This window comes from Apus apus, chromosome 20 (assembly GCF_020740795.1).
Source record: "Apus apus isolate bApuApu2 chromosome 20, bApuApu2.pri.cur, whole genome shotgun sequence".
In the NCBI taxonomy this organism is placed as follows: Eukaryota; Metazoa; Chordata; class Aves; order Apodiformes; family Apodidae; genus Apus; species Apus apus.
In genome coordinates this window covers 6,106,733-6,123,064 of record NC_067301.1, presented here as the reverse complement: position 1 = coordinate 6,123,064, position 16,332 = coordinate 6,106,733, and the positions used below count along the sequence as shown (strand labels likewise).

The window sequence follows — 16,332 nt, the reverse complement described above, 5'->3', positions numbered from 1 at the left end:
GTCGTTTGAGGGACTGTGATTTAACACTTTCTTCTGAATAGGCAGCTAGCACCTCCTTTCCTAGGACAGAAGAAACACAGATGAAGACGAGACAAAGGCAATCACAGATGGCCAGACTGAATTACTTCCGAGTACACAGTTGTCATCTAACATGGCCTCCTCGCTCAGGCCTTGTCCTCCCCATGTCAAAAGAGCAAAGCTGCTGTGGCTCCATCAGCTGCACTACCCACACAGACAGGGCAACAAGAATTCTGACCACTTTGCAACTCTTTATTAAGCACAAGTTTTGACAATGCCAGTTGTTATGTTCCCAGCTACCTGGCTGACAACACCCTGTTGTCACCAGCTGCAAGTTTTACCTGCTTACAGGAAGAAAACACGACTAAAAGTTCAGATGGCTAAAACAAACCTTTAAAACACACCTGGGTGACATACTGCAATCAAAAATACATCTCAGTTAGATTTCAAAGATAAATGCAGTCAGCACCAAGCCTCGAAGCAGCACTGGCTGGTACCCTAGCCAAAACCAGCAACATCACTGGCACTGTACAATGGCACGGTCTTCGAGTGAGCCAACGACCTGTCACCAAGGGAGGCAAAAGGAGCGCCTCCCAACTCCTTCCCGTGTAGGAACTGACATTTTTCAGTGCATACAGCTTTAACTAAGCTTTTCACCGAGCCTGCACCCCCACTGCAGCTTCCAGCTGCTATGGCGCCCGGCACCGCTCAGCCTGCAAGACGCCAGAAACCCCAACCTACGGCCCCACGACCACCAGCTCATCCTGGGGGGGTTTCCCCGCAGTCAGCCAGGGCAGAGAAGCTCCTCGGCAGGAGCAGGAAGGCCCAGCCGGGGGGGGGGGAGACGCCCGGGGCCCCGCGGCAGCTCCTGCACCCGGCCCGGGAGCGCTTCCTGCCGCCGCTCCCCGGCGCCCCGGGTCCGGCCCCCGCCCCGCCGCGCCAGGAAGCGGGGGAGGGGAAAACCAAGCACAGCCGCCCCCCCTCCCCTCTCCCCGGCAGACCCAGCCTCACCGAAGCCGCGCAACCCCCGCAACACGCACCGGGGCTGGGGGGGGGGGGGGCTCCGCTCCATCCCGCAACGCCCCCCCCAGGCTGGGCCTGAGCAAGGGCCCCCCCCGCCGGCGGAGGCCCCCCCCCACACACACACCGCAGGAAGGCTATTACCGAGAGACAGGAGCCCCAGCCAGAGATGCGGGGGGAGGAGAAAAAGCGGGGGGGGAAACGAGAGGCGGCAGCGGGGAGCGCGGCGGCCCCGCGCCAGGCCGGGCGCTCACCTCAGGCTCTCCGCCGGGCGTTGGCAGCTCGCTGCGGGGTCTCCTCGGCTGGGCCGCAGGGGCGCGTCGTGACGTCAGCACGCAGCGGGGGCGGGGCGGGGCCGGAGGGGGCGGGGCGGGGCCGGAGGGGGGCGGGGCCTCCGGGGGGGGCGGGGGGGGCGGTGCGCGCGCGCCCCGGGGGCGGTTTTGCCGGATTCCTCCGGTTTTTTTTTTCCCCCCCCCTCGGTTTTTTGGTTGTTTGTTTGTTTTTTTCTCCTGCCTGGAGCTGAGGCTGAAACGCAAAGGGGCCAGAGTCACAACTGCTCTTGTTCGGGAGACCCCGCCTGGGTGGGGGATAACTCTTCCCGGATGGTTTTTTTTTGGACGAAATCTGCCCCGTCCAGCCAAAAAAAAAAAAAAAACAAACCCCGTGAAGGACGGGGCTGAGCAGAGCAGATGAGATCGGGACCCTCGAGGGCCTCGGGAACCCTCCACCCGGCACCAGCCCCTCGGCGGCAGGAGCCTCCAGCGCATCCTCTGGTCGCGGGGCTCTGCAGCAGCTTCCGACGTTGCCTCAGCTCTTTGGGTTTCATGAGATGAAAAAAAAAAGCTAGGCGAGGTGGTCTGGAGGAACGGTTCCCTCTCTCTGCACCGCAGCAGGACCACGGGCAGCCACGTCCCTGCCTCCTGCAGTGCCCAGGGCACTGAGCATGAGCCCACCATCACCAGGCCTTCCTTCTCCATACCTTCTGTGTGCTCTCCTATGGAGCTACAGTCATTGTGGGTTCTGCTCCTTTGGGGAAAATCCAAGAAAAAGCCTTGCCAGCACCTGGAGGAGCTGTGGGATGCTGGAGAGTTCCAGGTGGTTTGCTGGAGATGGAGGAAAGTACATGTGAAATCCCACCAAAGACCCGTGTGGAATCACAAGCTGCAGTGTCTAAAAGCATCACTCTGATCCCCTTACCCATGTCATTGATTTTAATGACAGGAAACAGATAAAACTGGGGTAGGAATCCCCTTTTCCCAGATGAGCACAAACCAACACGTGACAATCTCTGATGTTGCTGCAATTAACAAAATGCCAGAGCCCATGCAGTAATTAACTTGCTCCCTTCCAAGTTAAGATTTAGTAACATGCAGTAAAATAAGACCTGGGGTGATGAAACAAGCACGGGGAGAAAAAACACACAACAAATCAGACACTTGTGACTCAATAAGGAATCAATTACACCCTGGAATAATAATAACAGTAAGCAAGATTAGGACAGGCTGGAGAGCTGGGCCAAGAGAAACCTCATGAGGTTCAACAAGAGCAAATGCAGAGTCCTGCACCTGGGAAGGAACAACAAAATGCACCAGTCCAGGTTAGGAGGTGACCTGGTAGAGAGCAGCTCTGTGGAGAAGGACCTTGGGGTCCTGGTAGGCAACATGTGAACAACAATGTGCCCTTGTGGCCAAGAAGGCCAGTGGTGTCCTGGAGTTCTCCTCCCCTTCTACTCAGCCCTGGTGAGACCTCACTTGGAGTATTGAGCTCTGGGCTCCCCAGTTCCAGAGGGACAGGGATCTACTGGAGAGTCCAAGGGAGGCTACAAGGATGATGAAGGGACTGGAACACCTGCCTGGTGAGGAAAGGCTGAGAGACCTGGGGCTGTTCAGTCTGGAGAGGAGAAGCCTGAGGGGGGATCTAATGAATGTCTATAAATACATGAGGGCAGCAAGAAGGCAGGACAAGCTCTTGTCACTTGTGCCCTGGGACAGGACGAGGGGCAATGGGTTCAAACTGGAGCCCAGGAGGTTCCACCTCAAGATGAGGAAGAACTTCCTTCCTGTGAGGGTGACAGAGCCCTGGGACAGGCTGCTTTGGAGGTCTCTTCCAGCCCCGACCATTCTGGGATTCTGTGAACACTTTGCTCATCTGCCCTTGTGCTTCAAATGTAGGAGGTCGAGCTGGGAAAAGGAGCTTGAATTGTCCCGCATGGACTCTGAGGCCAAGTTTCTGCCAGGCAGAGGCTCAACCATGCTGGGCTAGGGATGAGACTCTGGCACAGACACATTCGATGTCCCTGCATGTCCCTACCTAACCTTGACAGCTCAGCAACTTGAAGCTATGGGGAACACACAAGGACTGTGAAACACACATCTTTTGAAGGCACCTGAAGGCTGGATGGCACTTTGAGGATGCTCTTCCCAGAGAAGAGAGCTCCAGGTTGCCCCGTGTGCCAGACTCAGGGGTTTGGACCACCCAGGACCAGATACCAACAGACTCAGGTCACAACAGACCCTTCTGTATGGGGTTTTGACTGGTCTTCCCAGGCCATAGATAGATGCATTACTAAATATGTGCATTTTAACAACGGGGAGAAATCCAGCCCTGAAATCATTACCTGCCACTGGTAGACATGGTGAGTTACCCCAGAGCCAGCCAGGCAGGATGTATTTTAATAGCATTAGCACATCTGCCCAAAGCATTTTTGCTTTTTGCCCCAAGCAAAATTGGCTCCACCTGACATTATCTGCCTCTCACTACAGCTTGGCATAAGTCAAAGAAATAAATTACTCAATTACTAGAAAATCCAGTCAGACTGAATGCAGAATTAGCCTCATTAAAACACAGACGGAGCACTGGCAGCATCAGGATTTTTGTTTCTTGCTCTCCTTGCTTGCTCTGCCCTCGTGGTCACTTGTGTCACTGGGTCAGGCCCTGGAAGTTGGGCTCTGCACAGGCAGGCAGCGCTGCCTGCCGGCTCAGCAGCTTCTCCAGGATGTTTATTTCAGCATCTCGTCTCGCAAGGTCCTCAAACGGAGTCCAGGACATGTCGTGCTGGAGCTTATAGGCACCCAGAAATTCATGGGGACTGCTCCCCCATTCCTAGAAGAGAAAGGAGAGACTCACTGCTCGGTTCCCCTCGGAGCTGGGCCATGCTGTCCCTCAGCCCCAGCTCTGCTGGACAGCCCTACCACCTTTGCAGCAGCCTGAGCTACGTGACCGTCCTGTTTTCTAACCTAAAAATAAGCTGCCCTGAGGCTAAGACCAGGCCAAGATGCAGGGGAGGCCTGGGGATATAAGATCTCCCTGACCTGCTCAGTGCTTTGCTCTGAAGCCTGCATCCTACCTAAGAAAACAAGTGGCCTGGAAGGTGGACACCTCCAATAACACCCCTACCAAGCTGCAGACTCATTCCTCTCTAGCCTGAAGCACTTGAGAAGACCACACTGCCAGACAGCCACGTCAGACAGGGAATGCCTGGGGCATGTTTGCTTCCAGAGAAAGAAATGCAGGGACCAAAAGGCTGAACTGAGGTCCATGCACCAAAGGTCCATCCACCAAGAGCTAAGAGAACATCACAATATGGCTCTTATGCCAGCAGAGTAACTCAGGTCAAGAACAAACACCAAATGATCAGGAGCCAACAAATGCCTCCATCAAGTTGGTGTTTTTGTCAGAAGTGCCCAAGCACCACAAACATGGGTTTTTTGCCTTCTCTGCTTCCTGAGGGGCTGTTATACCCACCTTGGGAGACAGGATGGAGAAGTATCGCTGGCCACTCTCCCGCCTGTACATGTAGTAAATGTTCCCTGGCTTCTTCACAAGGTTGCAGGCCACATGGTGCAGATCAGCATCTCTGTTGGCTTCATCCAAGACCTGAAAATCAAATTTTAAATGTTCACACTTGAAATAAAATGAGAGCATGTCAGGGTCCAAGATACATCACCTGACAAACTTAGTGAGGCATCATCCTCCTTGGTGCACATTTGGCTTCACGTGGCACATCCTGACTACCCCAGGAAGCTGATGTTTTCCAAAGAGATGGCTTTCTCCAAGTGTCCCCTGTCAGCTGGACCTCAGAGCTCCTGCTCCCCTCCACAGAGGTGGAGATACCAACAAGCATCAAGGACCTCTTCTCTGTAGCCCCAGGTTCACCTCTGTGCCTGACCCCACCACATGCTGGACTTGTTTCTTGTTTCCATACACAGCTACCAGACCCTGAGGGCTTCCCTGCTATCATCCCTGAAGAACAGGACAGCAAACAAAGGGGAATTCATCTCCCCAGCTCCACCAGCTGATTGTTCCACAGCTCCAGCTCCACCAGTTCACAATCAGATGATGTAGTGGCCTTGATGGCAGCAGGCCAGTGACTGGCAGATCCTTTCCCACTCAGGCTCTGAGATTTCACCCCCAAGGGTGAAGTCTGAATTGGACAGCTAAGCCCCACTGGACTTACTGCCAGAGCCACCTGCTCCAGGAAATGAGCTGGGACAACCTGGAAATCCAAACCCGTTGTCAGGTAACAGCTCCTCTTCTCCCAGGGGCTCAGATCCAGCCAAAGCCACGTCACCAATGCACTGCACTGAGTCCTTGCAGAAGCACAGCACATACACTACAGAGACAGGAGTCACCTGTCCCAAAACCAGTCATCTCAGACAGGACCAGACAGAGGTCCTTCCTGACACCCAAGATGCTCTTGACACGCAGCCCTTGCTCCTCCACCTTAACACAACTCCTCCTTAATGCACAGAGCACTCAGGGACAGCACCAAAACCAACCCTCCCCCATCCCCAGCTGATACCAGACAATAAACCCTCATTATTTTCCCACTGAATCTTCTCCACTTGGCTCCTGGCCCCATCCAGGCCACAGATCTTCCCAAACACCTGTTGGTCAAGTTAGACACCCAACGTCTCCCTCCTGCAAGCAGAAGGGAAGGAGCCTTCTGCCCAGCTGACAGGGGCAGCCTCACCTTCCGAGCCTGCTCCTGCAGGGACCGGATCTGCTCAGCAATGACAGTCAGTTTATTGCAGGCGTTTGCTCGGATGAAGTCGTCGGCCTGCCAGGGAAGAACGAGGTCTGGTCAGGCTGGGAAGAGCCCTGCAGGCTGTGCAGGGGCAGCAGCCACGGCCTCACCCAAGCCTTTCACTGCGGGTGGTGCAGGAGCTGCCCCGTGGGCAGCGGGGTGACAGCCCTGGAGTCAGGATCTCGGGCACTTGGGAGCGCCCAGGTGGCAGCAGGACACACTGGGAAGGGCCAACAGGTAGTGGGATGTACTGGGAGGAGGAAGTAGGACGTAAAGGAAGCATGTGGGCGGCCTGAGAAGATCTGGGGGGTCTACTGGACTAGGATTTAGTCCTGGAAGTCCGTGTGATGTAGGAGGAGGCACCGGGATGCACTGGGAGGAACTGAAGGGGAAGTGGGACCCACCAGGAGGTGCTGGGATGGACCTGGGAGAGCGGGCGGTGGAACAGTATGATGGAATAAAGGCAGTGGGACACGCTGGGAGGCAGGAGGGCACGCTGGGGTGGACTGGGAGCTTAGCGAGATGCTCTGGGAGTCACTGGGGGGCAGCAAGACACAGCGCGAGGCACCGAGGCGCGACGGGAGGCACCGGAGGCATCGTCTGGCCCACCGGGGGAGACGGGACCGTGCTGGGGGGGCTGGGGACGGAGAGCGGGGCGCGGGGGAGGGCACGGCGGCACAGAGCGGCAGCCTGCCGGGGGACACGTCCCGGGAGCCGAGCGACGTGTCGGCTGGCATCGCGGCCGGCTGAGGAGGCATCCCGGAGACAGCCGGGAGGGAGCGGGACAGCGGGCACCGGAGCGGGGCACCGGGCACCGGGCACCGGAGCGGGGCACCGGGCACCGGAGCGGGACACGGGGCACCGGGCACCGGAGCGGGGCACCGGGCAGCGGAGCGGGACACGGGACACCGGGCACCGGAGAGGGACACGGGATACCGGAGCGGGGCACCGGGCACCGGAGCGGGACACGGGACACCGGGACACCCGGCAGCGGGCACCGGAGCGAGACACCGGGCACCGGAGCGGGACACGGGGCACCGGGACACGGGGCACCGGGCACCGGGACACGGGGCACCGGGACACGGGGCACCGGAGCGGGGCACGGGACACGGGGCACCGGGCACCGGAGCGGGACACGGGGCACCGGGACACGGGGCACCGGGCACCGGGACACGGGGCACCGGGACACGGGGCACCGGAGCGGGGCACGGGACACGGGGCACCGGGCACCGGAGCGGGACACGGGGCACCGGAGCGGGGCACGGGACACGGGGCACCGGGCACCGGAGCGGGGCACCGGGCACGGCCTCCCCGGTCCCGCCGGCGCCGGGACTCGGCCCTCACCTGCTGCACCTGCCGGGCCAGGGCCACTAGGTCCCCCGGGTCCGCCAGACGGGCGGCGCGGCCCCCGCTGCCCTCCACCAGGGCCAGGCCGGCCCCGCCGCCGGGCTCCGCGCCTCCCTCCGCCGCCATCCCGGCCCCGCCGAGCCCCGCCCCTTCCGTCCGGGGGGGGGGCCGCGGTTCCGCCGTGCCGGGCCGTGCCGTGCCGGGCCGGGCTCGGTGATGGCGCTGCCCGCGCTGCTGCTGGCGCTGCTGGGGGCGATGGCGGCGGGGCAAGACCCGGGAGACCCCCCGCTGCCGGCGCAGCCCCCGGACGCGCTGTTCGCCGCGGGGGCGGACGCCTACGCGCGGGGGGACTGGCCCGGCGTGGTGCTGCAGATGGAGCGGGCGCTGCGGGCGCGGGCGGCCCTGCGCTCCCGCCTGGCCCGCTGCCGCCTGCGCTGCGCCAACGGCACGGCGGGGCCGCCGCCCCCGCCCCAGCCCGAGCCCGTGCTCCGCGACCTGCTCTTCTTCCGCGGGTTGCTGCGCCGGGCCGCCTGCCTGCGGGGCTGCGGGCCCCCCGCGCCCTCCCGCTACCGGCTGGGCGACGAGCTGGACCGCGAGTTCAGCAAGCGCAGCCCTTACAACTACCTGCAGGTCGCCTATTTTAAGGTGCGGGAGCGGGACGGGGATGGGGGGCCGGGGGGCGGCGGGACCGGCAATGACCGCGGGAAGGGGCTGGGGCTTGTCCCGGTGCAGCGGGATCCGGGATTGGGGGGAGGGGGGAACACACACGACACCCTGGGAGGGTCCCGGGACCCCAGAGGTCCGGTTGTCCGCCCTGGCGAGCGGTCCTGGTTTGTCGGACGGCGGCCCCCGGGCCCTGCCCGTCCCTCCCCCCGCAGTGCCACGTTGGAGCTCGGCGGAGCCGCCCCCGTCACCGCCCCCCGCCCCGCCACGGGACCCCCTCCCTGCCCCGGGACCCCCCCCCCCTCCCTGCCCTGGGACCGCCCCGCCGCGGGACCCGCCCCCCTGCCCCGGGACCCCCCCCCCCACCCCGCCGCGGGACCCCCTCCCTGCCCCGGGACACCCCCCTCCCTGCCCTGGGACCGCCCCGCCGCGGGACCCCCCCCCTCTGCCCCGGGAACCCCCCCCAGCCCTGCCGCAGGACCCCCTCCCTGCCCCGGGACACCCCCCCCTGCTCCGGGACCCCCCCCCCCTTCTCCAGGATCCCCCCCATGCCCAGGGACCCCCAGCCCCCTGCCCCGGGACCCCCTCCCGCCCTGCCCTGAGACCCCCTGCCCCGGGACCCCCACCCCTCTGCCCCGGGACTGCCCCACCGCGGGACCCCCTGCCCAGGGACCCTCCCCCCTGCCCCAGGATCCCCCCCATGCCCCGGGACCACCCTGCCCCGGGCCCCCCCTCTCCCCCTTCCCCGGGACCCCTTGCCCCGAGACCCCCTTTCCCGGGACCCCCACCCCTCTGCCCCGGGACCCAGCTCAACCCCCCCCCCCCCCCAATCCCACCCAGATGAACCGGCCGGCAAAGGCCGCTGCTGCCGCCCACACCTTCTTCGTGGCCAACCCCGGGCACCAGGAGATGAGGCAGAACCTGGAGTACTACCAAGCCATGGCCGGCGTCCTCGAGGAAGACTTCACCGACCTGGAGGCCAAACCTCACCTGGTGAGACCACCTCCCTCCCTCCTTCTCTCCCTCCCAGCTTGGGCAGCCAGGGAGGTCGCACGGCAGCTGGGCGAGCTCGTGAGACGTGGCTGTGGTGCCGGGGGGTCCGTCCCTACCCCGTGGGGACCAGGCAGCCTGGATGCTCCACCACAGGGAGTGGGGTGTTGAGTCCCCCTTTCGTTTCTCATCCCTCCGCAGAGCGAGTTCAGGCTGGGTGTCCGGTTTTACACGGAGGAGCAGCCGGCTGCTGCCATCCTGCACCTGGAGAAGGCCCTGCAGGAGTATTTTCTGGCGGACGCCGAGTGCCGTGCGCTCTGTGAGGGGCCCTACGACTATGAGGGCTACAACTACCTGGAGTACAACGCAGACCTTTTCCAGGCCATCACAGGTAGGAGCTGCGTGTGCCGTGTCCTGTCCCGAGAGTTGGAGACAGTCCTGGGAGGTGGTGGTGGTCCCCAAAGAGGGCAAACATCACCCTAGGTTTCACTAGGAGGAACGTGGCCAGTAAGTGGCAGTAGGTGTTTGTCCACTCTCAGCACTGGGGGTGATGCCCAGGAGCCCCCACAAATTCCAGAGGGATGTGGAGGACCAGTAGAGGATTACCAGAACACAAGGGTGGGAGGCTGACAATAGCCAGTCTGTCCCCAGAGAGCTGGGGACAGCTCTCCCCACCACCCCCACCACCAGTCACACAGGGGTGGGCAACCATGATCCTCGAGGGTTTCCAACACCAAGAAGCTGTCAACAGCCCTGCTGCAGGCAGGGTTGGAGTGGAAACCCTTTAATGTTCCTCAAGGTTCTATCCACCATCCCTTGGGTGACCATGAACAGTGACATGAGGTTTGTCTCCACCAGATCACTACATGCAGGTACTAAGCTGCAAGCAGGGCTGTGTTACAGAGCTGGCCTCCCAGCCTGGAAGGGAGAAGCCCTTGGAGGATTTTCTACCCTCACACTTCAACTACCTCCAGTTTGCCTACTACAACAGTAAGTAACTCATTGCCCTGTCCTCTTTAGGTCAGCGTTGCTGGACATCATGCACTGCATGGGCTGTTCTTCACTGGCAGAAATCACAGACCCACAGAATGGTTTGAGGAGGGAGGGGACCTTCAGAGATCATCTAATCCAACCCAAGATGCAGGGACATCTAGACCAGGTTGCTCAGAGCCACATCCAACCTGGTCTTGAACACTTCCTTCAAGTCATGGATAACTTTTCTGGGCAACCTGGGCCAGTGTCTCATCACCCTCATAATACAAATTTTGCTCCTTACACCCAACCTAAATCTACCTTCTTTCAGCTTCAAACCATTGCCCCTCGTCCTGTCACAACAAGCCTTGGTAACAAGTTCTCTCAATCTTTCTTGTAAGCCTCTGTTATGTATGGAAAGGCTACAAGATCTGCCTGGATCCTTCTCCAAGCTCAACAACCCCAGCTCTCTCAGCCTGGCCTCACAGCAGAGCTGCTCCAGCCCTCAAATAATTCTTATGGCCTCCTCTGGCCAGCTCCTTGTCCTTCCTGTGCTGTGGACCCCAGAACTGGACACAGTCCTCCAGATGGCATCTCATGAAGGAGTAGAAGGGCAGAATCCCTTCCATTGACCTGCTGGTCACCCTTCTTTTGATGCACCACCCTCACAGAAAATAACTTTTTCCTAAAGTCCAACCTGAATATCCCCTCATTAAGCTTCAAACCATTGCCCCTTGTCCTCTCATTACACACTTGTGTCAAAAGCTCTACCCATGTTGGTAGTTCTCTCTGCTCCAGGGTATCTACCCCACTTGGGTGCCTCTTTGGAGAACACTAAGGACTTTCTTGTGCCTCCTCCATATCCATGTTTGCTCCATCTCTTATGCTCTTGCCCGTGCCATAACAGCCCCATTTCTCTTTGCAGGTGGAAATTATGAAAAAGCCATTGAATGCACCAAAACCTATTTGCTCTTCTTCCCAAATGATGAGGTGATGAACCAGAATTTGGCTTATTACACTGCTGTCCTGGGGGAGAACCTGGCAGGACCCATCCAACCCCGAGAGGTGAGTGACTGACTAGGATGAGCTGTTGCAAGGACATCTTCTCCCCTCCTGGGACTCGTAGCATTTGCAGAGATTTTGGGGTCTGCTCTGGCCCAGCCACCCTTTGGTGTCAAGGTGGAGAGGAATGGATGCATGCAAGACCCTACAAGCTGGAAAATAAGCTGAGAGACTGAGAAACATCATGGGCAAAATATCTTTGGCCAAGTGAAGCACTTGTATCCATACAAGCTTGTATGGATGGACCAGCTCTTGTGGGAGAGGTCAGCAAAAGGACAGACTTCTTCAGAGAATCTGAGCCCACCTCTGGTACAGACTTCCACAACTGAAGTGAAATTGCTTAAAAAGGAGAGGATTTGGCTTCCAAATAGCTGGATCCAGATGCTTGGGTGCTGCCTGGGAGGTAGCAGGTGGGGTGGAGGTTTCTGCCCTGTGTGAGGTGGAGCAGGGAAGGGAATCAGCTTCCAGAGAGCTTCCTGCAGGAGGGATGTGCCTGTGCCTCTGTCTTTCCCCGTCCTCTCTCCAGGGCTCATCCACACAGGACAGGGAGCTTCGTGCAGGATGGGGAAAGCCACTTACTTGACCAGGAAACCAGGGCTGCGGGTCTGGAGCAAGGACTGCAGGAATGATGTAAACCCTGCGCCCTCCTGCCCTTGCTCAGGGTCTTCCCAGAGGCCTGCTGCCATGCCCTCACCCTGTCCCTCTGCCCCTCATCCAGGAGATCCAGGTGTACCACCAACGAAGCCTGATGGAGAAGGAGCTGCTCTTCTTCAGTTACGATGTCTTTGGCATCCCATTCGTGGATCCGGTGAGTGGTGCTGGACCAGCCTGAACGTGGTGGACAGGTGAAGGAGGATGGGGGGGTCTGTGTTGCAGCCCGATCCTGATCCAGTTCCTGATGATGTTGTTCTTCTGGCTGCAGGACACTTGGACACCTGAAGAGGTGATACCAAAAAGACTGCGAGAGAAACAGAAGTGAGTCCTCTCCCAAGCCACTGGCCAAGGCCACCCAATGTGGGGACTGATGGGATGTATTCCTCCTCCGCCAGGGGGTTTGGGCCAAAGGCCTTGGAGCTGCTGCCAGGGAGGGATTTTGATGTTGGGGCTGGGAGATGTTGCTGGAGAGCAGAACTTTGCTCCCCATCAACCCTTGGGCTGATAAGAACGGGTAGGTCATCCCGAGCAGCGTAGGGTGAGGGTTGCGTCGAGATGGCTCTCTCCATCCTTGGGCTTTGTCACCAGTCCCTGAAGACAGCTTGTCCTGCCCTTGTGCTAGTGCCCCTCCTTCCTGACGTGGGGCCGTGGGGCAGTGGAGCTGATGGCTGACACACACCCAGGGTGGAGCGGGAGACGGCAGCGCGCATCTCGGAGGAGATCGGCAACCTCATGAAGGAGATCGAGACGCTGGTCGAGGAGAAGGCCAAGGAGTCTGCTGATATGAGCAAGTTCATCCGAGAAGGTGTGGAGGGCCAGGAGGGGAAGTGGGGTGGGGACCTCCACGTCCCTTCTGCCAGCTCACGGGCCCTCTGCATGGGTTGTGGCAGGAGCAGGTGGCAGGACCGCTGCTTCCCCCAGCGCTGTACCCCAGGGCTGGTGGCACCCATCCCTGTTCCCTTCTGATCCCGTTTGTGCCACAGGTGGCCCCTTAGTGTACGAAGGAGCCAGTGTCACCATGAACTCCAAGGCCCTGAATGGCTCCCAGCGCGTGGTGGTGGATGGGGTCCTTTCCACCAAGGAGTGCCAAGAGCTGCAGGCACTCTCCAACGTGAGTGGGGGGACAGGAGGAGCGGACAGGGACGGTGCTGAAGAGTCCCATCCTGGGGCTCAGAAGTCAGACTGGTAACTCTCTGATTGGGCTTTGCAGGCAGCTGCCTCGGCCGGGGATGGCTATCGTGGGAAGACATCTCCTCACACTCCCAGTGAGACCTTCCATGGTGTGACTGTCCTCAAGGCCCTCAAGGTTAGGGCGGCTGTGGGAAGGGGTTGGAAACAGGCTGTGGAGGCAAGAGAGTGAGAGGTTTGAAGGTGGGCAGCTGCCCGTGCTTGCCCAGCCTGCCTGGGGCTGAGCCCATGTCCTGTCCATCCCCCACAGCTGGGCCAGGAGGGCAGGGTGCCCCTGCAGAGTGCCTACCTCTACTACAACATGACAGAGAAGGTGCGGCACATGATGGAGTCCTATTTCCGCCTGGAGGTCCCTCTCCACTTCTCCTACTCCCACCTGGTGTGCCGTACAGCCATTGATGGTGAGCGTGGCCAAGGAGGAGCAAATCTCCCTTCAGCCTCTTGTCCTGTCTGGGCCCTCTCCCACAGCTGGGGTGGTCTAGTCTTGGACCTTTCCTTGGAGACCTCCTTGGTTCTCCCTAACCTGCTCCTTTTCCCAAAGGGAAGGTGTGGGGAGCTCATCCCTAAGCCTGGTTTGGGAAGATGAGCAGCTCTGTTGGTTGTCTCCAGTGGAGTAGGTGGCTTCATGCCATACCAGATTTCATCACCCAGAGGCAGTTGGGGTTGGGTGCTGGGAGAGGCTGTGACTGGAGAACCATGGAATTGCTGTGGCACAAGTCAACAGAGGCTTGTGCTGCCAGAATGGCCTCTCGTGGTCACTTCAGCAAATGAAAGGGTTTTAGGCTACAGGTGACCTTCTTGTCACCTCCTAGCTCCTGGTGATTTGGGATAGTTCATGGTCCTGCAGGGACAAAGGGATCCTGATGTGCCAGGTCTTGTTCCACCCTAGAGAAGCAAGAAGGTAGAAGTGACAACAGTCATGAGGTGCACGTGGACAACTGCATCCTCAATGCAGAAGCCCTGGTGTGTGTGAAGGAACCTCCAGCCTACACCTTCCGGGATTACAGGTACTAGTGGTATCATCAGAGCTTCCTCACCTGAGGGCACCATGGCTTTGTGGCACCAGGGTTGGGAGGAGCAGGGTGGGCTGACAACCCAAACCGGGCTCTCCTGCCTCTAGCTCTTGCTGTGGTGTTAGAGGAGCTCCCAGCTACTGGAGCTGTGGTCTGGGGTGATAATGATCACTTCTGCTTGTCCCCTGCTTCCTTTAGTGCCATCCTCTACCTCAACGGGGACTTTGAAGGAGGAGCTTTCTACTTCACTGAGCTGGATGCCAAGACCGAGACTGTAAGTAGCTCAGCTCCTTAAGGATCCATGTGCAGCACCAATCCCAGCTCCTGCCTGCTGGCTCCATCCCCTGGGAATGATGGGCCAAGGACAATTGTATGAGGTTCAACAAGGGTCACAAGAGCCCCCTGCAATGCTCCAGGCTTGGGGCAGAGTGCCTGGGAAGTGCCCAGCAAGAAAAGGACCTGGGGGTGTTGGTCAACAGCAGCTGAATATAAGCTGAGGGAGCTGGGGGTGTCCAGCCTGTGGACAAGGAGGTGAGGGGAGACCTTCTGGCTCTGCAACTGCCTGAGAGGAGGTTGGAGCCAGGGGGGGTCAGGCTCTGCTCCCCAGGAACAAGTGATGGGACAAGAGGAAATGGCCTCAAGTTTCACCAGAGGAGGTTTAGACTGGATATTGGGAGAAACTTCTTAACTGAAAGTGTAATTAAACACTGGCACAGGCTCCCACCAGGGAGGTGGTTGAGTCACCATCCCTGGAGGTGTTTAAAAGACATGTAGATCTGGTGCTGAGAGAGATGATTTAGCATCAGACTTGGTAGAGCTGGGTTTATGGTTGGACTCGATGATCTCAATGATTTAGGTGAGATATTAGGAAGAAATTCTTCACCATAAGGGTGGTGAGGAACTGGAACGGGTTGCCCAGCAGGCTGTTGATGCCCCATCCCTGGAGGTTTTTAAGGCCAGGTTGGACAAGGTTTTTTTGCAACCTGGTCTAGTGATTGGGTTCCCTGCTCACGGTTGGAACTTGATGATCTTTAAGGTCTCTTCCAACCTTAACCATTCTATGACTCTATGATTCTGTCTTTTCCAACCAGCATCACTCTGTGGAAGTCCTTGCTGCCACTTCAAGGGCTGAACGTAGATTGAGGGGGACCAACTCTCCCCCTCACCTGATGAGGCTCTTCCATCCATTGCAGGCAGAGGTTCAGCCACAGTGTGGTCGTGCCGTGGGCTTCTCCTCTGGCTCAGAGAACCCCCACGGGGTGAAAGCTGTGACCAAGGGCCAGCGCTGTGCCATCGCCCTCTGGTTCACCCTGGACCCCCGACACAGCGAGCGGGTAGGCTCCCTCCCTGGCAGTGGGTGGGTGTCCTTGGGGGGGATAATGGCCATGCTTACCCCCGTGGGTCTGCCCCACAGGAGCGTGTGCAAGCGGACGACCTGGTGAAGATGCTTTTCAGCCCAGAAGAGAAGGATTTGCTGCAGGAGCCGAAGCAGGAGCCACCAGCTGCTGTTGCGGTGGGGAAAGATGAGCTATGACTTCCCACAGGGACAAGGAGCTCCCTGCCAGGAGCAGTGCCACCAGCATTGTGGCTTCAGGCTGCTCAGCCATGGGGCTGCCAGGCTGGACCCCCCTCCACCCCCAGCTGATGTGGGATGGGGAACTGGGGGTGCCCTGCACCACCCCTGCAACATCCAGCATCCCCCCTGCAGAGCTGACCTGGGGCTGCCACAGAGACTCTGGGGTGGACATGGGGGACAAGGGAGGGATGTTCTTTTAGGGATGAGGACCCAGTTCCATGGTAGTGGACACGTGCCTTTCCCCTTGGCCAAAACTGCCACTATTTAAGTGCCTTCTGTAGAAAATGGATGAATAAATGCCCTTTTTTTTTTTTTCCTAAGCTCTCACTCGCTGAGTTGGGGACTGGAGGCTGCTTTTTTCCCCACCCTTGGCTGTCATCTGGTGTTGGGACACATCCTTCCCTCCTTGTCAGCATTTACCCAAGCGTTCTGTAGCTCTGCAACCCCAGGAAGGTGTTTTGGGGGGGGCTTTTTTTGAGGGGGCAAGCAGGTCCCAGGGGATTTTCCTCAGGGACAATGCAAACCCTGGCTAAGAGCCACAGCATCCCTTGGAACCCACTCCTGCAGAGTGGGAAGGGACCCACAATTTTGGGGAGGAGGGAACCGTCCTTGAACAAGAAGGACATTGAGCAGGGTGGCACCCCTGGAACAGGGCACAGAATTGTTCCTGCGGGTGTCCAGCCCTGGCCATTACCATAACCATCTGGGGAATGTGAGGACATAAATCCTGCCCCACGCTGTGGGGCCAGGCCCCCCCGCCCCCCATAATATTTGCAGAGGACATAGGGCAGGTCGGGCCCAGC

General features: G+C 59.2%; 3 protein-coding genes across 5 annotated transcripts in view; 1 reads left to right on the top strand and 2 right to left on the bottom strand.

Moving 5' to 3' along the window:
• Positions 1 to 1,380, bottom strand: part of CDC42 (cell division cycle 42) — a 28,756-nt gene extending 27,376 nt beyond the window's left edge. For 2 of the 3 annotated variants that reach the window (XM_051637412.1, XM_051637409.1), the window contains exon 1: positions 1,293 to 1,380. The gene's annotated coding sequence lies outside the window, so the exon portion shown is untranslated. Of the gene's footprint in view, positions 1 to 1,182; positions 1,219 to 1,292 lie in introns of those variants that run through there. The other variant, XM_051637411.1, reaches the window with a different exon arrangement.
• An 846-nt stretch (positions 1,381 to 2,226) lies between these two features.
• Positions 2,227 to 7,548, bottom strand: C20H1orf50 (chromosome 20 C1orf50 homolog). The gene is made up of 4 exons (XM_051637415.1): positions 7,409 to 7,548; positions 6,011 to 6,097; positions 4,783 to 4,914; positions 2,227 to 4,140 (listed from the first exon to the last, which is right to left on the bottom strand). Exons 1-4 carry the CDS (start codon positions 7,535 to 7,537, stop codon positions 3,958 to 3,960), a joined length of 531 nt encoding a protein of 176 aa, XP_051493375.1. The 5' UTR covers positions 7,538 to 7,548; the 3' UTR covers positions 2,227 to 3,957.
• A 36-nt stretch (positions 7,549 to 7,584) lies between these two features.
• P3H1 (prolyl 3-hydroxylase 1) lies at positions 7,585 to 15,849 on the top strand. The gene is made up of 15 exons (XM_051637485.1): positions 7,585 to 8,056; positions 8,915 to 9,067; positions 9,266 to 9,455; positions 9,923 to 10,054; positions 10,962 to 11,101; positions 11,817 to 11,906; positions 12,021 to 12,073; positions 12,436 to 12,557; positions 12,736 to 12,863; positions 12,963 to 13,058; positions 13,191 to 13,341; positions 13,830 to 13,947; positions 14,152 to 14,227; positions 15,147 to 15,287; positions 15,368 to 15,849. The coding sequence occupies exons 1-15, from the start codon at positions 7,628 to 7,630 to the stop codon at positions 15,485 to 15,487; spliced, it is 2,139 nt and encodes a 712-aa protein (XP_051493445.1). The 5' UTR covers positions 7,585 to 7,627; the 3' UTR covers positions 15,488 to 15,849.
• The last annotated feature ends 483 nt before the right edge of the window (positions 15,850 to 16,332 follow it).